Genomic DNA, 20,734 nt, shown 5'->3' with positions numbered 1-20,734 from the left:
ATGTGTTATCCTAGAATTGTCCAGGTGTTTTAACTAAAACCTCATTCCCACAGAGGTAATGGTAAAATGTCAGAAAGCATTTCCCGGTATTTATTGTCTGACCCCTGTTTACACAGACCTTGATTTATAGTGTTTTACCCGGGTAACCCCGTTTACACACATCAGTGCAATGCAGGTGAAGTGGGAGGGGATGGGTGGGGGAGGGTACAAGGAAACAGTAGAAAAGAAAAGGCAAATGAACTTTACCGGCATTTAACCTGCTCCATTTACACAGACCTGTTACCTGCAGTTTACCAGTAATATGACTTGGTTTGTTGCAGGTACACGATTTAGCGGTACGCCCTGTCTCTACAGTAGCGGTAAAATAATTGTAATGTTACGGGAAATGCCTCTGTGTAAAGTAGGTATAGGTAGGCACATTGTAGGTAGAATTGCAAAAATGTTAATATCATGTGATATTTTTCTAAACGGTTTTACTGTGCAATTCAAAACTGTCTTGTATGTCTGTGTGGTATGGCTGCATGCTCTTTGTGTGCATGTAATTATGAGTTCTTTACATATGTACTCTTTATTAGATATAGAGTGACATCTACAGGATGCTAGTGCACCTACATGATCGTGCGCCTCAATATCAGCTTGTACTACCAATGAATTTGTACATACAAAAGTAGACAAACTGGGAAAGCAATTATCCTTATCAGTGTTGGTCCTTGTGTTTGTAGTCTGGTCTTATCTGGTGTTATTCTTAAAGCTACAGTACAGGCATGAGTAATTATGAAAGGTTGCTTTTTTTTTCAAAAGGTACAGTAATGTGCTTTTATCTGACATAAGTGTTGCTTTTTTTTTTACATTGTTGCTTTTTCCTTTTCTCTCTCTTTTCTTCTAGTTTGATTCAGTCTCCAAATGAGCTAGTTGTTTTAAGTTGTTTATCTGTGAAGGTTTATCTGTGAAGGTGAATGTATTTTTGATTTGGAAAAATATAGGATTACTTTATCTTGTTGTAAAGCTCCTTTAAAAAAATACAGAAATTCAATCTACTTTCCATGTTACCCGTAAAAGAGGATAACTGCAAAAGAGCAATATGTATGTATAATCTACAAGCAGTTTCATAATAAAGTGCTTATTTTGGTATTGTTGAAAATACAAGTACCCAGCATACATACTCCTGTTCCTAAAAAGCTTAGAATGTCTGCCTCAGCAACATGGGGTGGGCTTATGATTTTTATCCATAAATGAGGATTTACTAAAGTTCAGCCTTGCAGCAAAAGTGACACGCCAAACCATTGTTGAAATTAGAGTATATTAATCTTGTTTCGGTGAAGGCTAAATGCTGTAAAACAATCATCCTGCCCTCCTAATCTCTTGCTTATTGTGAAAATTGTTTTCTCTTTTCTTTCAGACCTCAAAGGAATTATATGACTGAGAGCCAGATGCACATCTTATTGAGGAGACAGAAAAAAAAACTAAAAGGAGACCCAAGATTAGAATTTAATTCCTTTCAATATTGTTATCAGGATGAAACTTTTAACAAAAAAAGTGCATGCAGGGCCATTTCATTCCACTGAAGTGCTTTATGGCTCAGGTTAGATGTGTGTAGAACAATTGAACAAGCAGTACCATAGAACTTGTGGGAAGGGAATTGGGTTATGCGATTTTTGCTTTTTCTAACACTTTGGGATTTTGATTATATAGTGTGTTGTTCAGGGTTCTCATTGGCTATTCACATGCACACATCTAGTCTCACACAAGAGATAAGGAAGTGTCTCAGTTCTTTATTGTCAAAGATGATGCTATCTTTTCATGATACATATTGATTCTTGAAAGCATTCCATTGATATTTCTCCCATCTGAAAGTTGTTTTCTTGGTTAAATATTTTCAGGAATGTTTAAACACATACTGTAGCATTTTCAATGCTCTCTCATAGTGGCCTTTCTCACTTCAACCCCAGCTCTGTGAGGAGAGAAAAGACCTGTCCCTGCCATTTTGTGTCAAGGCCAACAGCGTGGGCTTGTGCGAGAGAGCGAGACCTCCTACTGCTGTGAAAAGAGAGGGAGAGAGAGAGAGACAGAGGGAGAGGGAGAGAGATAGGGAAGGAGGACGAGGCCACATCAGACGGCTGCAGAGATACACCCGAGTGTCAGCGTCCCAAAAATAGCACTGGGACCAGACTGCAGACACCAAACAAACAACAGCTCTCAGAACGAGTAAACATCGGCCAGCGCCGGAGATGCAACAAACTGTGAAGCCTCCCTCTGTCTTCCGATCTTGTTAATCAGAGCCGGGAGAAGGCGATCGGAGGGGACACCCATCCTATTGGAACAAAGCACGGCCGCCGTCTCCCCCCCGCCAGTGACCGGTGCCTCCGAATGCATCGTCCTGGAAAAAAGTTGACATGCTCCCTCTGTGTGGACACCAGGGACAGAGTCACGTCTGCAGCAGATGTCTTGTGGCGCAGACTATAAATAAAGCCAATGAGACCGGCTGAGCGCTGATGGGCTGCCGCCGCCGTCGTGAGGCTACCGCTAGCCGAGCAGATAGGCCTGTCCAGCCTTTGCGTGCTAGCAGGCAGGCTAATGTTTGGCAGGGACCACACTGGGGGGCCCTGTAATGGCTGTATCTTTGTGGTCTGTCTCGCTTTCCTAATAGGGAGGGACACAACCCAGCAAGCAAGTACTGTACTTATCGGACCACTGGAGCGGCTGTTGTCTAACCGTGAAGCCGATGAGCAAAACAACGATTTGCCACTGACTTTGCCCGTGTTAGGCCACTCATGGGCCACCTTTAGCTTGCTGTCATGGGAGGCCATTGGAGGTTCCAGACAAGGGTTGGGTGTTCGTTGAAGTGAGATGGGGGCATGCTAGACCATAAATTCATTCAACATTGGAGGAACAAAATTACTACTACCTTCAACATTATAATTGCTCAATATAGTGAAATTCAGCATGAATTCAGCCTGAAGCCAACACATTCACAATTGACATTGTCATGGTAGTGTTACCTGTGTGATGACCGAAATAAAAACATGATGTGCAAAAATTCTGTCACTGTAAAAAGGAGACAGAAATTGATTAACATTATATCAAGAACCATACAGTGAACACTTAAGCCAAAATTTGATGTAAAGAATGAATCTCTTTCATTCAATACACACCTGCTTTTCCTATGCATTTCAAAGGAACCCTTTAATTTCATGTTCCATTACACGCTGCTTAAGTGCACAATTACAATGACACACATTTCTCCACATTAACTGTGACAGAAAAATGGGGGGCAAAAAAAGGAAAGACAAAGGTTTTTTTTTTTTAAAGAAAAAAAAGGAAAAAGGCACACGCCACAGAGTGTCACAGTGAATCACTTAGGAGTCAGGAAAAAGGTGGTAGGGCAGGGAGAACTGGGGCCGTCTCGATGAAAAACACTGTCAGAAAGCCAAGGGTCTCAGTACTTTTGATAGCCACATCTCTCTCATGGAAACACTGGAGCTGACGTCTAATCCTTTTCAATTGGGTCCCAGTGGCAGATGGACCACTGGAGTCCACCCAGCTGAGACCAGTGGCCCCTCAAGACAGTCACTATGTCTCTTTGTTTCATAAATGGTATGAACTGTACTTTTTCCTAAATGTATTGCTCTGAAATAGAAACTAATTATGCCACTTGAGTGAAGCTCATGTACAGTAAGAGTTAAACAAGGGTAAAACGCTTCTTGTATTCTGGGGTTTGCCCTTGCTTGCGTTATTATCTTGGCAGAGCAGTTGACAGTGAGTTGAAGTGGATACGCTGAGAGGTGAATTAGAAGTGCTAATGAAGAACACACTCCCACTTGAGAACGAAGCAATTAACTTGGGCGTAAAAGCTGAGGGAGGGCTGAGGAGTGAAGTGTGATTCTACCCCAGAGGGATACAACAGCTCACACCTGCAATGTCTGGAGAGGAAAATGTCTTGACGGAAATTTCTGTTGACAAGGTAATGTGCAACCACCCCCACCCCCCACCCCCTCCGATAATAACCACAAACTCACACGAAGGTCATGATTTCATTGAGTAATTTAGATTTATGATCATGATAATACATCAGGTATCTTGAGTAGGCCTATTACTCATTCATGAATGTAAACAAATATTATTGCACATTTCATGCTTATTCAATGCTTTACTGATCACCATTTAACACTATACTGTCAAAGTCAGAAAAAATGACAAATGTCTTGAAAAAGCCTTCACCCCACCTCTAAAATCTGTGTTTTTTTAAACAATAAACAAAGCTTCAAATGAAATCCTTTACTTTAATAAAAATCTTTGATTCAATAAGAGAACGCTAGAAACACATCAGTAGGTTCGCTGAGGTGCAACGTATCATTGACTTATCTGTAGCCCCAAGCGTAATATTACCTCTCTCTGCGGTGGCCCCGGGTCGTGGTGAAGTTGACCCTAGACACAGATCCAGGACCGCTCACCCTCCCCAACTCCGTATCTTAACCATGTCGGAGAAAAACACAAAACCGACCTCAGACCAGTCACAAGTCCTTTCTACTCAGGCATTCCAGTCAGACGTACTAACCGGGGTCCACCAGTGACGACGTCAAAGCAATTGATGATTTGGAAGATGTGACTTGTGTTTCTGTTTTTGGAAAAGATATGTGTTTTTTTTTGTAAATGAATGTTACAAGAGTAGCAGCTATCCATGTACAGTACTTAATACACATATCCAAATGGCTCTAACTGTACATGCACCAAACTGAAAGGTAAGTTCTTCATCATGATACGTGCTAAATAGTAGCATGTGCTACCGGGACTGATGGAGAGATTTCAGGCTTCAGCTGTTTATTTTATAGTGGCAAATCTTTTGTCGGGTAGCTGATCATGTTCTTCCTCTTCATGACTTAACTACCCTCTTCACCCGTTATTTCATTACCCTCGTTGGACTATGACAGCGACGTGATTGATGTGCTAGCTTGCTAATACTTGCTAACTAGTGCTTGCTAGACAGACATACTGTCGACAGACACTACAGGCAGACAGACAGGCTAGCCTAACTTCGTGTAAACCCAAGCAGGCGACATATGCATTCACTTTAATAAGCAAGCTTAATATCATTACACATTTTCATTTGAAGACAATCGTAACTGATTTTGCCTCTCTTTCAACAATGCCTGACTTTAACTTCATTTGTTATACTGCTGACTGAAATGAATGTCTGTTTCAGCACATGCCACTGATGCCAGTGTGAAATCAAATGATTCAACGATGCCTCAGAAACTGATGAAGAGTGCACACTACATTGAGTTGGGAAGCTATCAATACTGGCCCGTGCTTGTTCCCAGAGGGATTCGGCTGTACACCTATGAGCAGATCCCAGTGTTCTTGAGAGAGAACCCTTATATCACAGACGGGTACAGAGCCTACTTACCCTCAAGACTGTGCATCAAAAGGTGAGTGTGACATTGACACCTAAACACCTTACAATATTAAAAAGGTGTAGTCCTACACAGAACAGTACAATGGCTTCAACCCGGTACCAATGACAATGAAAAGTAGTTTGAACGTTGAAACTTAATCTGCACGACGTTCACCTCCCTCCAGCCTCTTCATCCTGTCCAATGAGACGGTGAATATATGGAGCCACTTGTTGGGCTTCCTTCTGTTCTTCACCCTGGGGGTGTACGACATGGCGGCCGTGCTGCCGGCCTCCGGGGCTTCCGGAGAGGACTACGTCATCTACTCCATAGGACTCTTCTGCTTTCAGGTAGGAAAACCCTTACCCTCTTAACCCTTATTTACAGTATAGAGCTTAACCAAGCTGAGCTGAGCTGGGCTGGGCACCATAGTTTCTGAAACAATGCTGGAATTGACTATGTGAAAGCAACATATTCAAAACCAGCACAGTATGGTTTGGGTTGGCCCTGCAGAATCTTTATAGCCCCTGATATAACTATTGCCAGGGGTTGATTTACTGGGGTACTAGGCCAGTGTTGCCTCTCCAGCCCCCTTCTCCCACAAGCTTTAAGTATGTTGGTTCAGCCCACTGTTAACGCTTAACCGAGAGTCTTTTGAACCCTGCTCATTGGATATTGATCGGACTTTCAAGGCACTCATCACCCTGTGTTGAGGTAAGCACACGGATCCCTGTGTGGAAATGGACAGAATCCAAACATTATGATGATGTGGGCACTGGCAGGCGCTTCTAATTCAGTCACTGACGCAAAGCCATTCTGATCAGCCAAAACCACCGGTCCACCCACGTTCATGTTTGGGATTCGGTGACCTGTGTAGGTGACTCTGATGCCAACACAGCACAAAGTGATGTGAAGTGGGCCGCTGGCTTGTTAAGCATTCCTTCCATTAGCGCTGCTGGAATCAACTCTTGAGATCTGAGACATATCAAGTGACGGGTACTTTGTGCTTCACTGAAGACTAATCATCTTAAGAAGAATTAATTTCTCAGGTGCCTTTTGGCTATCGGACAAAAATAGCATGAGTTATAGTCTATATTATGGTATTTAATTACTAGGCCTATTATTTTTCAGTTTAGAACCTGTATCCACCACTAAATTCAACATGGATATACTGTATGTTGCTATTCATTACCTCAACCCTTTCCCTCTCATCTGTATGCTAGTATAAGGCTCCTCTGTGACTCTCCATGATGCACTTGTATGTAGATGTGTGTTTTCTGACGTGTGTGTTGTTTGCCCAGTTATGTATGCTGTGCTCGGTGGGTTACCACCTGTTCTGCTGCCACCGCTCGGAGAAGACCAGTCGCCGCTGGATGGCGCTGGACTACGCCGGCATCTCAATAGGAATCCTGGGCTGCTACGTACCCGGGGTCTTCTACGCCTTCTACTGCAATAACGTAGGTTTTACTCCCGTTACATTTACATTTACTCCAACCCTTTAGCCTCTCCTAGCTTTTCATATTAGTACTTTCATACAGCCCGTTTGCCTCCCGGACAAAATCCCTCAGTTAGTTTATTTTGAATGGAAAACCAAAGTAAATGTTGCTTTGGATGTGTTTTATGGGCCCCGCCCAAAGATAAAATCAAAGGGAAACTCTACTTGCTCTGACTTTTCTGCTTTTGAATTGACTTCACCTTTGCCTCAACTGTCTCTACTTGGCAATGGATCACAGTAGAGTAGAACTGCAAGCAACGGTTGCATGAAATCACACCTTTAGGGAGGGGGGAAAAAAGATTAGCGTGCAAAGCAACACGGTGGGTTCTGTGAGAGGTCTCGTGCTTGCAGCACGTCAGAGTGGAGATGTGGACAGGCTTAGGTTTTTTTCCAAAGCCCAGACCCGAGCAGCCGATGGGAGAACAGGGCCTGTGTTTGTTGATGTTGTGAGAAGCAGACAGGCGAGATCTATTATATGGCCTGAACAGCACTCTCCCAGAGAGGCCTTAGTCAACAGATGGTTAGCCTACTTCTGTTGTGGGCATATTCTACCTGTGCACGAAAAGGGGAGCTTTTTTGGAAAAAGTGAAAACTGAGTTTCACTCGGACTGATAACATCTCTTGCGGTGTATAGTTAGAGAATGAGTTTGTGCTTTTCTAAGGGTATTGTGGCTGAATAAATTGTGATTGAATTGTGCATTGATCTCTTTGTTTTTGTTCAGTTTCTCTCCTTGATCAAATTCATTCAATTCGCTCTTCACACAATGAATATACTACTCTAGCTAACATATTTGCAGGGTAAATGTTCAAATGTTGATGTTAAGGTTAGTATGATATTGTGAAGGACAGATTCTTTGTTGTACAAATGTCTATCCACTGATTTCCCAAGGACTCTACAACCTGACACAAACCTGGCCTTTGAGGGAGTTAATTGAATAAAACTAGAGTAAAACACACTGGTTTGGGTTGCTTGATGAATTCATTATTCCCATTCCCAGGAAGTAAGAGATGTGAAATTGCCGTGCCACTCTGCAGAACAACTCTGCCTTGCATTGCACAAACAAGCGTCTCCGTTCCTCATCCCAGCCTCCTACCCGTTTTTGTTGGTGCGACTCTTTTCAGAGTTTTGGCCTGCGCCACCGCTTGCGGTTTCCCCCGCATATTGGAAGTGCTGGCTTATTGTGCCCCCAGAATGCGGCTGAAATCTGCTCTAGCCCGAACCAGATGGCTGCGTTCATAGAGCGGTCCGTCACTCCTGTTCCCCACCATATGACATTCACACGTAGGGGAGCCATCTCCACTCCTCCCCTGCCAAGACTGGGGCTCCATCAGCCAAGTCCCTGTAGAGTTTGGAAGAAAAAAAAAATGCAGCCTAAAGTGTATATATTTAGTCAAACTCAAATACAGTGTAGTTTGAATTCTGTCGATGGGTGTATGTGGAAAAACATGACACAATAACACAATATCACGCCAACTCTAGTAGGCCTGAATTATGCTCATACCAAATGGATAATTTGCTTAATATGCAAATTAATTCACTGTGAAATTCCAAATGAATTGGCAAGTGAGAGTGTGTGTCTGAATGTACTTTGTTATAAATGCTTCCGAAAATCATTATTTGCTTTATATGCTTTGCATTATATGCTTATGTGTGCTATACATTTCCCAATCATTCTGACATTTTAACAATATATAATAATGAATAATCATTATCAGTTTCCTCACATTCCACCCTATGAGAAACTGAAACGGTTGGAGTGTTCGATGAGTGACTTTGAGTGTTTTGGGTCCCCTCCCTGTCATGGACTCAACTTGCCCCTCTTTGTGTCTTCCAGATGCTTAATTTAGAATGCTTCCCAAATGTAAAAGAGGGGGTCAGGGATTATAAAGGATTAATTTAGCCTGATCAAAGAAAAACGCTCACTTATGTTTAGGCATACCAGAGAAATGATTTTGTTGTTGCACACAAAACGGTAATCTTTATTTGTGTGTGTGTGTGTGTGTGTGTGTGTGTGTGTGTGTGTGTCTCTCTCTCTCTCTCTCTCTCTCTCTCTTCCTTCCTCAGTACTGGAGGCAGGTGTATCTGGTGACAGTGCTGGCGATGATCCTGACTGTCTTCTTTGCCCAGATCCACCCTCATTACCTCAACCCACAATGGCAGCGGCTGCGTTCGCTCATGTTCTGCTCCGTGGCGGGTTACGGCCTCATCCCCACTGTCCACTGGGTCTGGCTCAACGGCGGCTTCTCTTCCGAAATCGTCCAGGTCAGTCTACCTCCCCCGAATACTTTTGTTTGTTGTTCTTTGAGTAGCGTGGCGCTACAGTCATTGCACTTTGCTAATCTGACAGTGCATTACTTTAATTGAATGCAAGACTATCTCTTCACATCATTCTAGAATATGATTCTGCACTGTTGTTGTTTTTTAATGTAACTTAACACGTACATCCATATGACATGACAATTTGGATAAAAGCAGCTAAATGGCATATATTATGTCTTCTCTAGGCTTTTGTTCCTCGGGTTCTGGGCATGTACTTCATCGCCGCATTGGCATTTGTCTTCTACGTCTCTAAAGTTCCTGAACGCTACTTCCCAGGTAAACCTGTCACCTTGTAATGCTCATGTTGTTCATTACATCCAAAACAATGTATGCACTCACTGGACTGTACGTCGCTGTTACTTGTAGCTAGCATCTAGCCAGATAATGATAAGTTGTATCTTAATTCCCCGTAGGTCAGCTGAACTACCTAGGTGCCAGCCACCAGGTGTGGCATGTTCTGGTGGTTCTGATGTTCTACTGGTGGCACCAGTCTGCGGTGTACATTATGACCTACCGGCACAGCCACCCCTGCCCAGATTACCCACAGCATGCCTAGGAGGACTGCTCCAAAGACAAAACCAGAACAACCACGGTGAATCCCACTGCTACCACCAGCGTTACAGTATAAGTGGCTGCTCTTCTAGAGACTGACCCCAGACCCATACCGCTAGTGTTGAATCCCCCTGCTGCCACCAACGACAAACAAACCATTGAAATGCTCCAGAGGCTGCTTGGCTGCTGATGAATTCTCTTGTTTGACTGGGGATATATCAGCCATATCCTCCTTGGGGCTCCCTTTTCCCCCCCTCCCACCCCTTCAGCACTGGCTAGATGTGCCCCAAGTCTGGCGTCTGTTCAGACTGCTGTTCTTGCATCATTAGGAACGTTCTTGTCCCCTCCCCTTTATGTTTAGGCGCTGTTTTTCTCTATGAACAAAATCACCTAAATTCTGTCTTCGAAAAAAAAACATTTCTAGGGATTTTACCGAGCTTCTAATCAAATTTCGTAGCAGTATTTTTAAGAATCTGACTGAGGGAGCAAATGCTCTTGAAAGCTATGACCATTTTGTATACACTGCCCCCCCCCTTTATACAAGTGCCTATGCTGACCGTGGTACCCCAGGTTGCATTTGTCAAATGTATTTTCAATTTATTTTAACGTCAATGATGAAGAGACTGATTAATTGTTAGGACCTGCAAACAGAACTAATCGATGGCGTCTGCTACAGCACTGACAAAGTACTTGAAACTAAAGTGGCGGATCCACTTGAGTCTAATCTCTCAGTCAGTCCTTATATGGTCATTATGGCTAACATTTTTAAAGCATCGAGTCGTGTTTTAAATAATGTTATTCCCTGTTTTGATGTTTACTGTTACTGCTATTATGCTTGTGATTGTACATTGCCATGGATGAGATGTTTGTCATAGGTAATATGGAGAGCCCAGAGGAATTGATCTTAGTTAGGAAATACACCAACTTAAATTTGGCAACAATTACAGTACATTTGGACACAAACCAAGGATATATGTGTGTGTATCTATCTATATATGTATATGTGTGTGTGTATATATATATATATATCACACACACACGTATATAGACACACACACCAAGCACTTTATTTGGAACACCTGTACACCTTCTCATGGTGGAGGTGGTGTAATGGTGTGGGGAATGTTTTCTTGGCACACTTTGGGCCTGTTAATACCAATCAATCATTGCTTGAATGCCACAGCCTATTTGAGTATTGTTGCTGACCATGTGCATCCCTTCATGGCCACAATTTACCCATCTTCAAATGGCTACTTCCAGCATGATAATGCACCATGTCACAAAGCAAAAGTCGTCTCAAACTGGTTTCATGAACATGACAATGAGTTCAGTGTTCTTCAGTGGCCTTCCCAGTCACTGGATCTGAATCCAATAGAACACTTTTGGGATGTGGTAGAACGGGAGATTCACAGCTTGAAAGTGCACCTGAAAAATCTGTAGGAATTGCGTGATGCAATCATGTCATCATGGACCAGAATCTCAAAGGAATGTTTCCAACATCTTGTGGAATCAGTGCCACAAAGAATCGATGGTTTTCACAGATCAATTTATGAATTTATTTATGAACAATCTCAGTGGACCACGAATATGTCAGTTCCAACCTTACTGAATGTTTTAAAAATGATTAGGTGTTGTGGTTTGGATCTCCCTCCATATCCGGTCACAGAAGTGTTAAGAATATTACTAATCCATGAACTAAGCTTGCTTACTTCATAGTTAACACATTTTACATGCTTTCTGTAATTAAGATTCATGGCACATATTGGCAACATGTATGTTAGCTCTGTTTAACTAGCCTGACCACAGACGCGCGATGCAGCGTGTTCCGCTGTACCTACTGTAGCTTTGCTAGCGAAATGCCTGTATAGTGTGTGGCCACGCCAGGCTACTGTTAAGTATAATTGTTGTGAGATGTCACTCAGAACCACAGTTTTTGTAACTCCTCTAAGCGTTGATATTCGTTTGGTTTAGTCACTGGTTGAACTTTGAGGGAAAGCAAATGTACAGTATTGTAATGACAGTGAACTACTTTCCTTTCCTAGTTGTAAGAATAGGCTGCACAAACATTTGTCTGAACTTGATGACTCTCTGCTCTTAACCTACTACTTGCTATAGAACACTGTTCTCTACAAGTTCTCAAGCTCTACAAATTATTAATTATTATTTTCACCTTCAGTCTTGGTATATCCTTTATTACGACTACACTGTAAACAACCGTGGTATGATGAGCTAGAAAAGGGCGGGGGGGGGGGGGGGGGGGGGGGTGTAACTAAGCTGTCTAACTGTGATGCGTCTTCTTAGATGTTAACGATGCTGTGACTGCGGGGGACCTTGTTAGTGTCACCAAGTCCTCTAGAAAATACAATCTCTGGTTTCATCCTTAACAAAATGCTGTCTGCCTGACCCACAAGAGGATGTATCTGGAGACACTGTCACAACTGTCTTTTTCATTATCAGTAGCCTACTTCTTGAACCTACTAGGGTTATGTGCAATGACAATGTAAAACTCTGTTGGGTCTTTTATAATTGTGTAATATTTAATCTCATAAGTTATAGAATGAAACAAATGTTCCCTGATGTTACAACTACCATTTGCTGTGTTTATTACATTTTATTTTGTTGCAGGTTTATACTGGACATATAATGGTGTCTGTAAACGCTTACTTTCTTTCTCCTATTTGGACTGAATGAATAGGTATCGGGCCTTGAAGTGTCTAAAACCCATTTTGTAGCAGCTCAATGTATTTGTACCTATTCTCTGTGTTTTTGTATGTTGACTTTTATGATTCTCAAGCAAGTAAGCCTATACGTCAGCCTGGTTATGAATAAAAATCAATATTGCAATAAAAGAACAATGCGCAAGGCTTTGTGATTTCTGAGTGTGCTTTGCAACTTCTAAGGACCACAAATAACCCCAGAATCAATCCATCTTTTTATTGCATTATTAGACAGCAGTATAGCATGATAAATACAACAAAAGAATAACCTAGAAGACATTTTGAGACTTGTTTAAAAAAAAATGTAATTGAATGATTCCACAAGTGGAAAAAGCAGCTACCTGCTGTTTTAGTCAAAGTTAATGTGCCAATGGTAGGTAAATACTTCTCTTTAGGCCACTCTATGTAAAACCCCAATTGAAGGGTTGATGCTGAAAGTGCATTTATTTATACAATTTGGACGCATGACCTGATTCTAATATAGGGCCCTCTTTCCCTTTATGAATACATGGCTTGTGTTATCACAAGTAAGATAATAGGAGTCTGTCTCAGAAGGAATGGAAGTACTTAGAACTCAGCCAATTTTCTTTAACATTTTCTTCCTTATTCTAAAATTACATGATTCAGAATTGGGTTGAGGTAAAAGATCACGTCACTTAAAATAGAACAGTATTTACACACAGGTTTAATGCTTAAAGTATGGAAACCTTAAATATTTACTTAGGATTGCAAATGAAAACTGTCCAAATTAAAAACCAACCTTTAAAAGAAATGCAACAAAAAACTAATCCCTTTCGTTCTAGTATTCAAGAATAAAATGCAATAAAAATCACAACCAAAAATCACTATGGGGCGGTTTCCCGAACCCAGATTAGGTATATTCCTGGATGAGGGGCCACTTTCAATGGAACATGGTCTTCAGTACAGGACTAGGCTTAATCTAGGTCCAAGAAACTAGCCCTCAGTGTCTACAAAGACTCCAAATGTAAAAATATGCATAGAAAAAGGTCTAGGTAGGGTGAAAGAAAGTGGTAAAGGCCTACTCTGAAACAATTCCATTGACACAAAAGGGCAACAAAGCCATTTGCGTAAAGGTTTCCGAGGTACTGTGCAGCAGGGCGGAGCCATGCCCATATAAGGCTTTATGGTGCTAAATTAATCTTATTGGTAGATCACGAGAGGCCACAATCTATACAGAGCTTTTTTTTGCAGCAACTCAAGCAGTCGAACACTGAGCAAGCTGGTCACAGTACGATCTTGAGTGAAATAGATTTCCATTTCTCCTGTTCAAATGTCTCATTGCGATGCTCAGAACACGCATTATGATGCAGCATAAAAGGCTTCTCAGCAAACAGGTACAGGCGGAAGGAAATGCTTACAGAACCTGAAATTAATCATTGATACTCCACAGGTTTAATGTTTTGTTATTCCGACGTTCAGTTGCGTATTAAAATGTCCTTAGAAAAAAAGCATTGGAACACTTTGTTGTTAGCACAGTTGTCCAGTTAAAGTTGGCTGAAGATATATTAACTACCACACCACAAAGCTGCCAATCCCTAAGGTGGGGAAACCCTGGGACTGCATAGACTTTGTGTAACACAGCCGTGTAATTAAGAGAGTGTGTGTGCTGGGAAGACTAGACATTCACTGTTTGGAGGGGAAAGGCGCAGCTCCAAAGGGGTCCAGGTCCCCTTGCTGTGTAGGCTGCTGCTGCTGTTGAGGCTCACTGTGGACTACCAGTTCTGTGAAGGGCACTGCCCCAAAATCATCCATGATGTTGCTGTCCCCAAGCGCACTGTGCTGGGAGCTGGTCCGTGGTCTGCCATTGGCTGAGGCAATCATTGGCTGCCATTGGCCGCCATCGCCCAGGCCTTGGTACTGGCTGTGCCGGCTGCCATCTTGAGGATGAAAAGGCTTGGCACCAAAGGGGTCCAACACCGGGTCATCAGCGGGCAAAGACGCCCCTTTGTCTTTCCCATCACCCATGGTTACACCAACACTGATGTTCTCCTTGGAGTCTGAGGTGCTGAGGAATTCGTTGCTGCTCTGGGAGTCTCTCCTGCCCACTTTCTTGTGCCGACGGACTCGCTCGGGCGTACGGAAGCTGGGTTTGTTGCTCTTTCGGCCACCGGTGGGTGTACTGTGATGACGTTTGCCAATGCTCCCACCAGGACTAGCCTCCTGCTTGGTTTTTCTCTGACGTTTTTCAGACAATTTCTGGAGGCTGCGCTGCTTCAGCCTCTGCTGCTGGGGGCTGGGCATCTCTTCGTAAGATGGCCGGAAGATGTCTTCTGCACTTCTGGAAGTGGTGGGTGGTGGCGCTGTGGGGCCGGGCTGGAAGGGAGAGAAGCCAAACACGTCAATGCCCTCCGGGGAAATGGGAGGAGTTTGGCCCATGGGGACATTGCTGCCGCTCTTGCCTGATTTGGAGAGGTTGCGGTTGAACGGGGCTTTGGTGAAGACGTCAAACTCCTCCATGGCCTGCTGCTCTTGGCTGACCTGTCTGAAGGGTGCCTGTGCAAAGATGTCAGCGCTTTCGGAGGGGCCCATGGGCTGGGGTTGGGCGCCTTCCATGAAAGGAACAGCGCCGAACACATCTATAAGATTGCCAACAGGGGAAGCTCTGGCAGCCGCACTGGGCGAGTCAGGGGGCGTGATCAGATTGGTACCGGACTCCCTTCGCGGGCTTCTATGGGGAGACGCAGCTGCACCTTTGCTTCCTGGAAGCCTCCTTGTGCGCCCTTTGGCCTTTCTGGGGTCGTAGTCCGAGTCAGAGCTGTGCTTGTCGTCTTCTTCCTCCGCCTCTTCCTCGGAGTCCATTAGTAGAGGCCTCTGGCCCAGATTCTCGGGCTCTGTGTCGTCGTTGAATTCGCCGTGCTCGCTGTTCAGGCCTTCGTCCTCCTCCGGCTCGTCTTCCTCGCTGCTTTTTGGGGAAGGCGGGTCGGACTCAAAATCGCTGTCAGACTCTTCTCCTGGTTTGTGGGTCTGCAGGCCACCGGAGTTACTCTTTCTGCCTGGTTTGTGTTCCTTAGCAGGAGCTAAGGCTGCAGGAGGCTGCAGCTCTTCCTCAAGGGCAGCCAAGACAGCAGGAACAGGAGCAGGAGCAGGAGCAGGAGCAGGAGCAGGAGCAGGAGCAGGAGCAGGAGCAGGAGCAGGAGCAGGGGCTGGGGCTGGGGCTGGGGCTGGGGCTGTGACAGGGACACTGAGCTCCTCATTGGTCTGGTCCATCATCGTCACATTGGAACCTGTTGGGTCAAACCAGACAGAGAGGGTTGTTACGAAAACATGTAATCTGAAAAGAAAATGATAGAATAAAGTGTCAAGAGGCCAATACTGTAACATTCAAAACTATAGGCAATACTTCAATATTTACACTGGTATTTTGTAACATTCCTTAATAATACATTTTGTTCATGGAATAAGATGGCATTGGGAAATATTACTGCATATTTCATGGTTTACATTAGTGTATATCAAAGCCATTCCCAGAAGATGGCCTGCACGTATGCATGGACAATGTGAAGACAAAATACAAAATCTAAAATCCTAAAACCAATTTTCATGTCCCCTTAAATCACAGTATGCTCTAGAGCTATACAGCTGGACCATGACTTAACACCATCAGGGTTTAAGGATAACAATGAAACAATGGAGAGTAGATAAGGGAGAGGGCATCTTAAGCCTGTAAATAGGATTATTGCTTTGGTTAAAATCGAGTAATGATGCTTCTTCTGATGTTCTTCAGTATCATAAGGATGTAGTATTAGTCAAATCTGGATTACTTGATTGCTCCATTTGAATTTCCCAAGGTATCCTTTATGACATAAAGGTCATCTATCTTATCCCAACAGTACAGTATTACAGCAGAAGGCACAGTAGAGGAGAATTACAAAACTCATATGGTCCTTTGCCTAACTTGACCCTGCTAAGACTTAGGAGCAGAAGGAACAAGATGTCCAAGCCTGTAAGCCCCAAGTCTCCAAAAAGTAGGGCAACTTAATATTTGTATGCCGTTGCATGTGTAACTGTTCATAAGTTTCCCCTACACCTGTGTAGTAATGCTGTACTGTCTCTGGTAACATGTTCCATGGTAATTGGAACGCTTTATTCCATTTTTGTAATAACACAAACCTCTCAACACCAGTACAGTACTATGCAATGACTAAATATACTGTGTATTGTAACAGCATGTTGGTACAATGTTACTAGGGTAATTACTTTTATTACACAGGTAAAGGGACAGCTCAATGTGAAGTGTGACCATGCGCAGGGACAATTTTGGCATTGTTTCTACAAAAGTCTAATAAATGTGTTGATCTTATAAAAAAAGGCACTGACTGTCAGACGCTATTATATAAACAAATAAAGGTTTATATCATTTAACATTTTGCAGTTCCTATAACAGACCGTTTAAGATCAGCAATCATAAAATGTAAAAAAAAAAAAAAAAGAAAAAAAAAAAAAAAAATACACAGCCGTGTTCTGTTCTGTGTTCATTTATCGTTTCCGATTAATAAAGTCCTCGAGGTAGAAAGCTGAGCATACACCCCCCCTCCCCTGCTGTGTGGACAGAAATGGAAATCTGTTAACATCTGAACATCTCCAAACTGGCAGGACAGGACAACGGATTAGCCAAAAGCATTGTTCTAGATAAACTAACAAAGGCAACAATAAAGGAAGACAGAGAATGGAAAAATAAAAACTAACTGGAGAAGCTTCGTGTGAGGCATGGAGAAGAAGACCATGTACCACACAGCATCTGTTTGTGCTACCCAGCCTAGATTACGACAAGTCTAATCATGTCCAACTCTATGCATGCAACAGCCTCAAGCGACGCACAATGGAACATCTTTAATCATATAAGAAGATCCCAACCTGGAGAACAAATTTATTCGCCGATGTTCTTTTTCGGAGGGACAACGGATTACCAACTGACGACAGCCACTGTTAAAAGTGGCAATAACATGCGTTGTAAAGCGTGTTGGAGGAGGGCCCAGATCTGCTATATGCAGCTGCCTAGGTCGGAATAAGCTTCCAGAGGGTGAGGACTGAGGAACATACTGGCACTGTCAGGACACAGTGCTGTCGCCACATGGCTGCCTAGTGGATTACCCAGACTTCTGTGTGGCTGGCAGCTGCTGCTCTGTTCTTCTCACCACCACCAAGAACCAACAAGAGGATCTTCTAGGATCTGCTTCTAGACCCCATGTGGCTCTGGCCTGGGGTAGCATGTAATGAAAGCACTCATGACTCATATCTAACAATGAGGTTAAGCAGTGTTCACTTGTTTATGACCTTTACAGTAGGTCTTGTTAAGTGTTCCATATGGCCATAACGGCTGCATTGTGTTAAAACGGGCGCTTCACCGATTTACCTCATATTAATTATCTCCAGCAGCATACCAGTGTCTACATATGTGAAAACTGTGAGTTTTCTACATTCTGTGGAAAATGTCCACCACAATGCAGAGCCACAGACAAACTCCCCCTGACTGACACACACGGGTAGCATCATAGTATCATGTATTTCCAGTGGGCATTTTCTTCCCATCTTTTTAACTACAGAACCTAGAAAATCACAGTGTTCACATATGTACACACAGATACAGTGCTGGAAATAATGAATATGACGTTTAAAATTGGTGAAGTGCTCCTTCAAGCGTTCTGTTTTTGAACAGTTCCACAACATTAAAAAAGTCATACATATCTGTCCATCGAAGATGAAACAAAAAAACTTGCTTCTGTCCATCAAAAGGCAAGAAAGAATATACAGTACAGAGGGGTTAGGGTTGAGGGTGGATGGCGTGCTCCCCAAGAATGGCTGTCACTGCTTTGCCAACCTTGAATAATAGGATTAGGCAAATAAACTACAGTAAACAACACAAACCAATTGCCACATCACATTAGTATTCATCCTTGGCGGGGCCACATATGTTTACTGTCTAGGTTTCGACCTTACAACAAAGGGTCACTGTATCAGAGTATAATGGCTTAATCTTTGTATTGTTCACCAGATTATATCCTTAAAGGGAGATGCGCCACTCCCTGCCCAATCAGGTAATATGGAGACCCGTTTTTTTTGGCTGATTTTGAAACTTTGAACCGTTTTGAAAAATCTGAAATTATACAAAAAATCCTGTAGCATCTCTATAGGGGAACTCGGGAATGCATTACATATTCTAAATGACAAGATCTTAGACTTAATCTTTGAATTATTGTACATGTGGAAAACCTTAATGCAGGAATTTCTGTTCAAGAAAGGAATCTAAAACAAGAAGACACTCAAACTAGCAGCAAGCTGATGTCTAAATTAACACTATTCATCATATTCATTATCTCCAGCACCAGACAAGTGTCTATATACCAAATGTGAAAACAACGATTTTCTACATTCTGTAGTAAAAAAAGATAAGCAAACTGGTCCTAAGGAAATTAACCCCAATGATATATGATGGCATGATATTTTAATTTTGACTACATATGTGAAAAAGTGTGATATTCTACATTCTGTAGACACTGGGATGGTGCTGGAGATGATGAATATGAGGTAAAAAAAATAATAAAAAAAAATGTCCCTTTAAAACACTGACGCCTTTTCTCAATAGTTAGGAACATGACTCCTTGCATCTTCTCCCACTGGAAATACATTGGCGGAGAAGATCTAGGTTCCTCCCCTTAACAATATTCCACCAATGCTTTTTGAAGACAAAGCGAGTGGAGGACGTGAGGAGAGGACGTGAGGAGAGGACGTGAGGAGTTGAGTTCCTAACAACTGAGAAAAGGCTATAGCCTAGTCACACATCTCTGGACTAACCTGGATTCCGGGCGAATTTCACCAAATATTCATAGAAAGACAGGTTAGGGGCAGTTACTAAATGCCATGCATTGAAGATGTTAAACCCATGCAGAAGTAAGCTGGCATCAAATCCATACATGCTGTTGAATATACAAGTCACGTATAGAATCAATCACACTTGAGCAGACCAACTACTGTGTCATATCTCACAATGATCAGAGCAGACAGAAGATTTGCACTTGGATTAGATATGGGAGATAAAACCAGTACAGTGCCATCATATTATACTGACAGAGCCACACTGATTAGATCCACCTCTCAGGACAAGGCTAAGTCTTAGACCATGCATGTTAACAACACAGGAATTTAGAAAAGCAGAGTAAGCTGCTTGTGTTTAGCATACTACTCACCTGTTTATCTTGTTAAAAAAAAAAAAAAAGAAAGAAAGAAAGAAAAAAAAACACAGTACATCTAACATGGTTTAAAGGTTCAATCTGTAATTCAAAAGAACAACAAAGGGGACTTCCCGCTACTTTTTTGGTGAACAGCTGAGGGATGGGGTTGGATAAATGTCAGTACTCTCAAAGTCATAGACAGAGCTATGGATGCAAGGACTCTGTGAGATCAAAGTGATAGCTTCAAAACATTTTTTTTTTTACAATTGCATTGTTTACAAACAATGGAGTAAAGCAAGCTTATTTTTTGGGTTCTGATAGGGTAAAACAGTTGAACTAAGCTCAAGAGGCATTTATCAATTATATTCTTCAAGAATCAATGGCTACATCATTAAAGTCCAAACATTGTAAACCAATTACAGATTGCCCCTTTAAGGTTCGAGAATACCCCTCATATAGTTGTTTTGTTTCAGTATCCACATTAGTTTGTTGTCATTTTGGTGGTCAAGCAACTTGGGTGCACAATTGAGCAGACAAAGACAGCCATGTTAACAGAAGGAACATCTTGCTCTCAAGGTGTACTGGTGGGCAGACTCAAGAAACCCAAGTTTAGGAACCAAAATATAACACTGAATTCTGTCCTTCTGTTCTTCAAAACAGCCATCACAATAAAATGAACCAAAAATGTAAATTGCTTTTGAATATGTTTTTATTTATCATTAGCATTTTATAAAGAAACACACTCACAGTATGATACAGGATCATTTACATAGTTTTGTCTGTCGAAAAACAGAACATGTTTTATACAACTTATGCATCTAAATGTTGTATATTTTCAGCATGTGAGGTAACTGCTGGAATTCAGCACAACTAAGAACTAATGAACAATTGTGACATTCTATAACTGATACCGTTATTTTCACAGGAACAAACAACAGTGTTAATGAACGTCTGTCAAAAACAAAAGATAAAGTTCTGATGTTTTGAGTAACAAAATATAGTGATGGCATTTGAGATTCTATCATCTCATAATAGCTTGGAATTGAAACCAAGCCCCAAACCAAAAAAAA

At 42.4% G+C, this 20,734-nt stretch overlaps 2 protein-coding genes across 3 annotated transcripts in view; one reads left to right on the top strand and one right to left on the bottom strand.

Moving 5' to 3' along the window:
* The first annotated feature begins 4,606 nt into the window (after positions 1-4,606).
* Positions 4,607-11,984, top strand: paqr3a (progestin and adipoQ receptor family member IIIa). Its single transcript, XM_083674121.1, has 7 exons — positions 4,607-4,739; positions 5,201-5,426; positions 5,578-5,740; positions 6,692-6,847; positions 8,951-9,148; positions 9,391-9,481; positions 9,619-11,984. The coding sequence occupies exons 2-7, from the start codon at positions 5,242-5,244 to the stop codon at positions 9,759-9,761; spliced, it is 936 nt and encodes a 311-aa protein (XP_083530247.1). The 5' UTR covers positions 4,607-4,739; positions 5,201-5,241; the 3' UTR covers positions 9,762-11,984.
* A 692-nt stretch (positions 11,985-12,676) lies between these two features.
* bmp2k (BMP2 inducible kinase) overlaps positions 12,677-20,734 on the bottom strand; it is a 40,962-nt gene continuing 32,904 nt past the window's right edge. For both annotated transcript variants that reach the window (XM_083673643.1, XM_083673644.1), the window contains exon 16: positions 12,677-15,719. In XM_083673643.1, coding sequence (XP_083529769.1) covers positions 14,119-15,719 — 1,601 coding nt within the window. In that variant the 3' untranslated portion in view covers positions 12,677-14,118. The remainder of the gene's footprint in view (positions 15,720-20,734) is intronic.

This window comes from Argentina silus, assembly GCF_951799395.1.
Source record: "Argentina silus genome assembly, chromosome: 7".
Taxonomy (NCBI): domain Eukaryota; kingdom Metazoa; phylum Chordata; class Actinopteri; order Argentiniformes; family Argentinidae; genus Argentina; species Argentina silus.
Note: the sequence above shows the minus strand (reverse complement) of the source record. Positions and strands in the feature narration are given on the sequence as shown.

Excerpts from the sequence above, each read along its gene's own strand:
- paqr3a (XM_083674121.1), top strand. The coding sequence starts at position 5,242 with ATGCCTCAGAAACTGATGAAGAGTGCACACTACATTGAGTTGGGAAGC. Across the intron at positions 5,741-6,691 it reads TAGGACTCTTCTGCTTTCAG|TTATGTATGCTGTGCTCGGT; the intron begins GTAGGAAAACCC and ends TTGTTTGCCCAG. Across the intron at positions 9,482-9,618 it reads TCCTGAACGCTACTTCCCAG|GTCAGCTGAACTACCTAGGT; the intron begins GTAAACCTGTCA and ends AATTCCCCGTAG.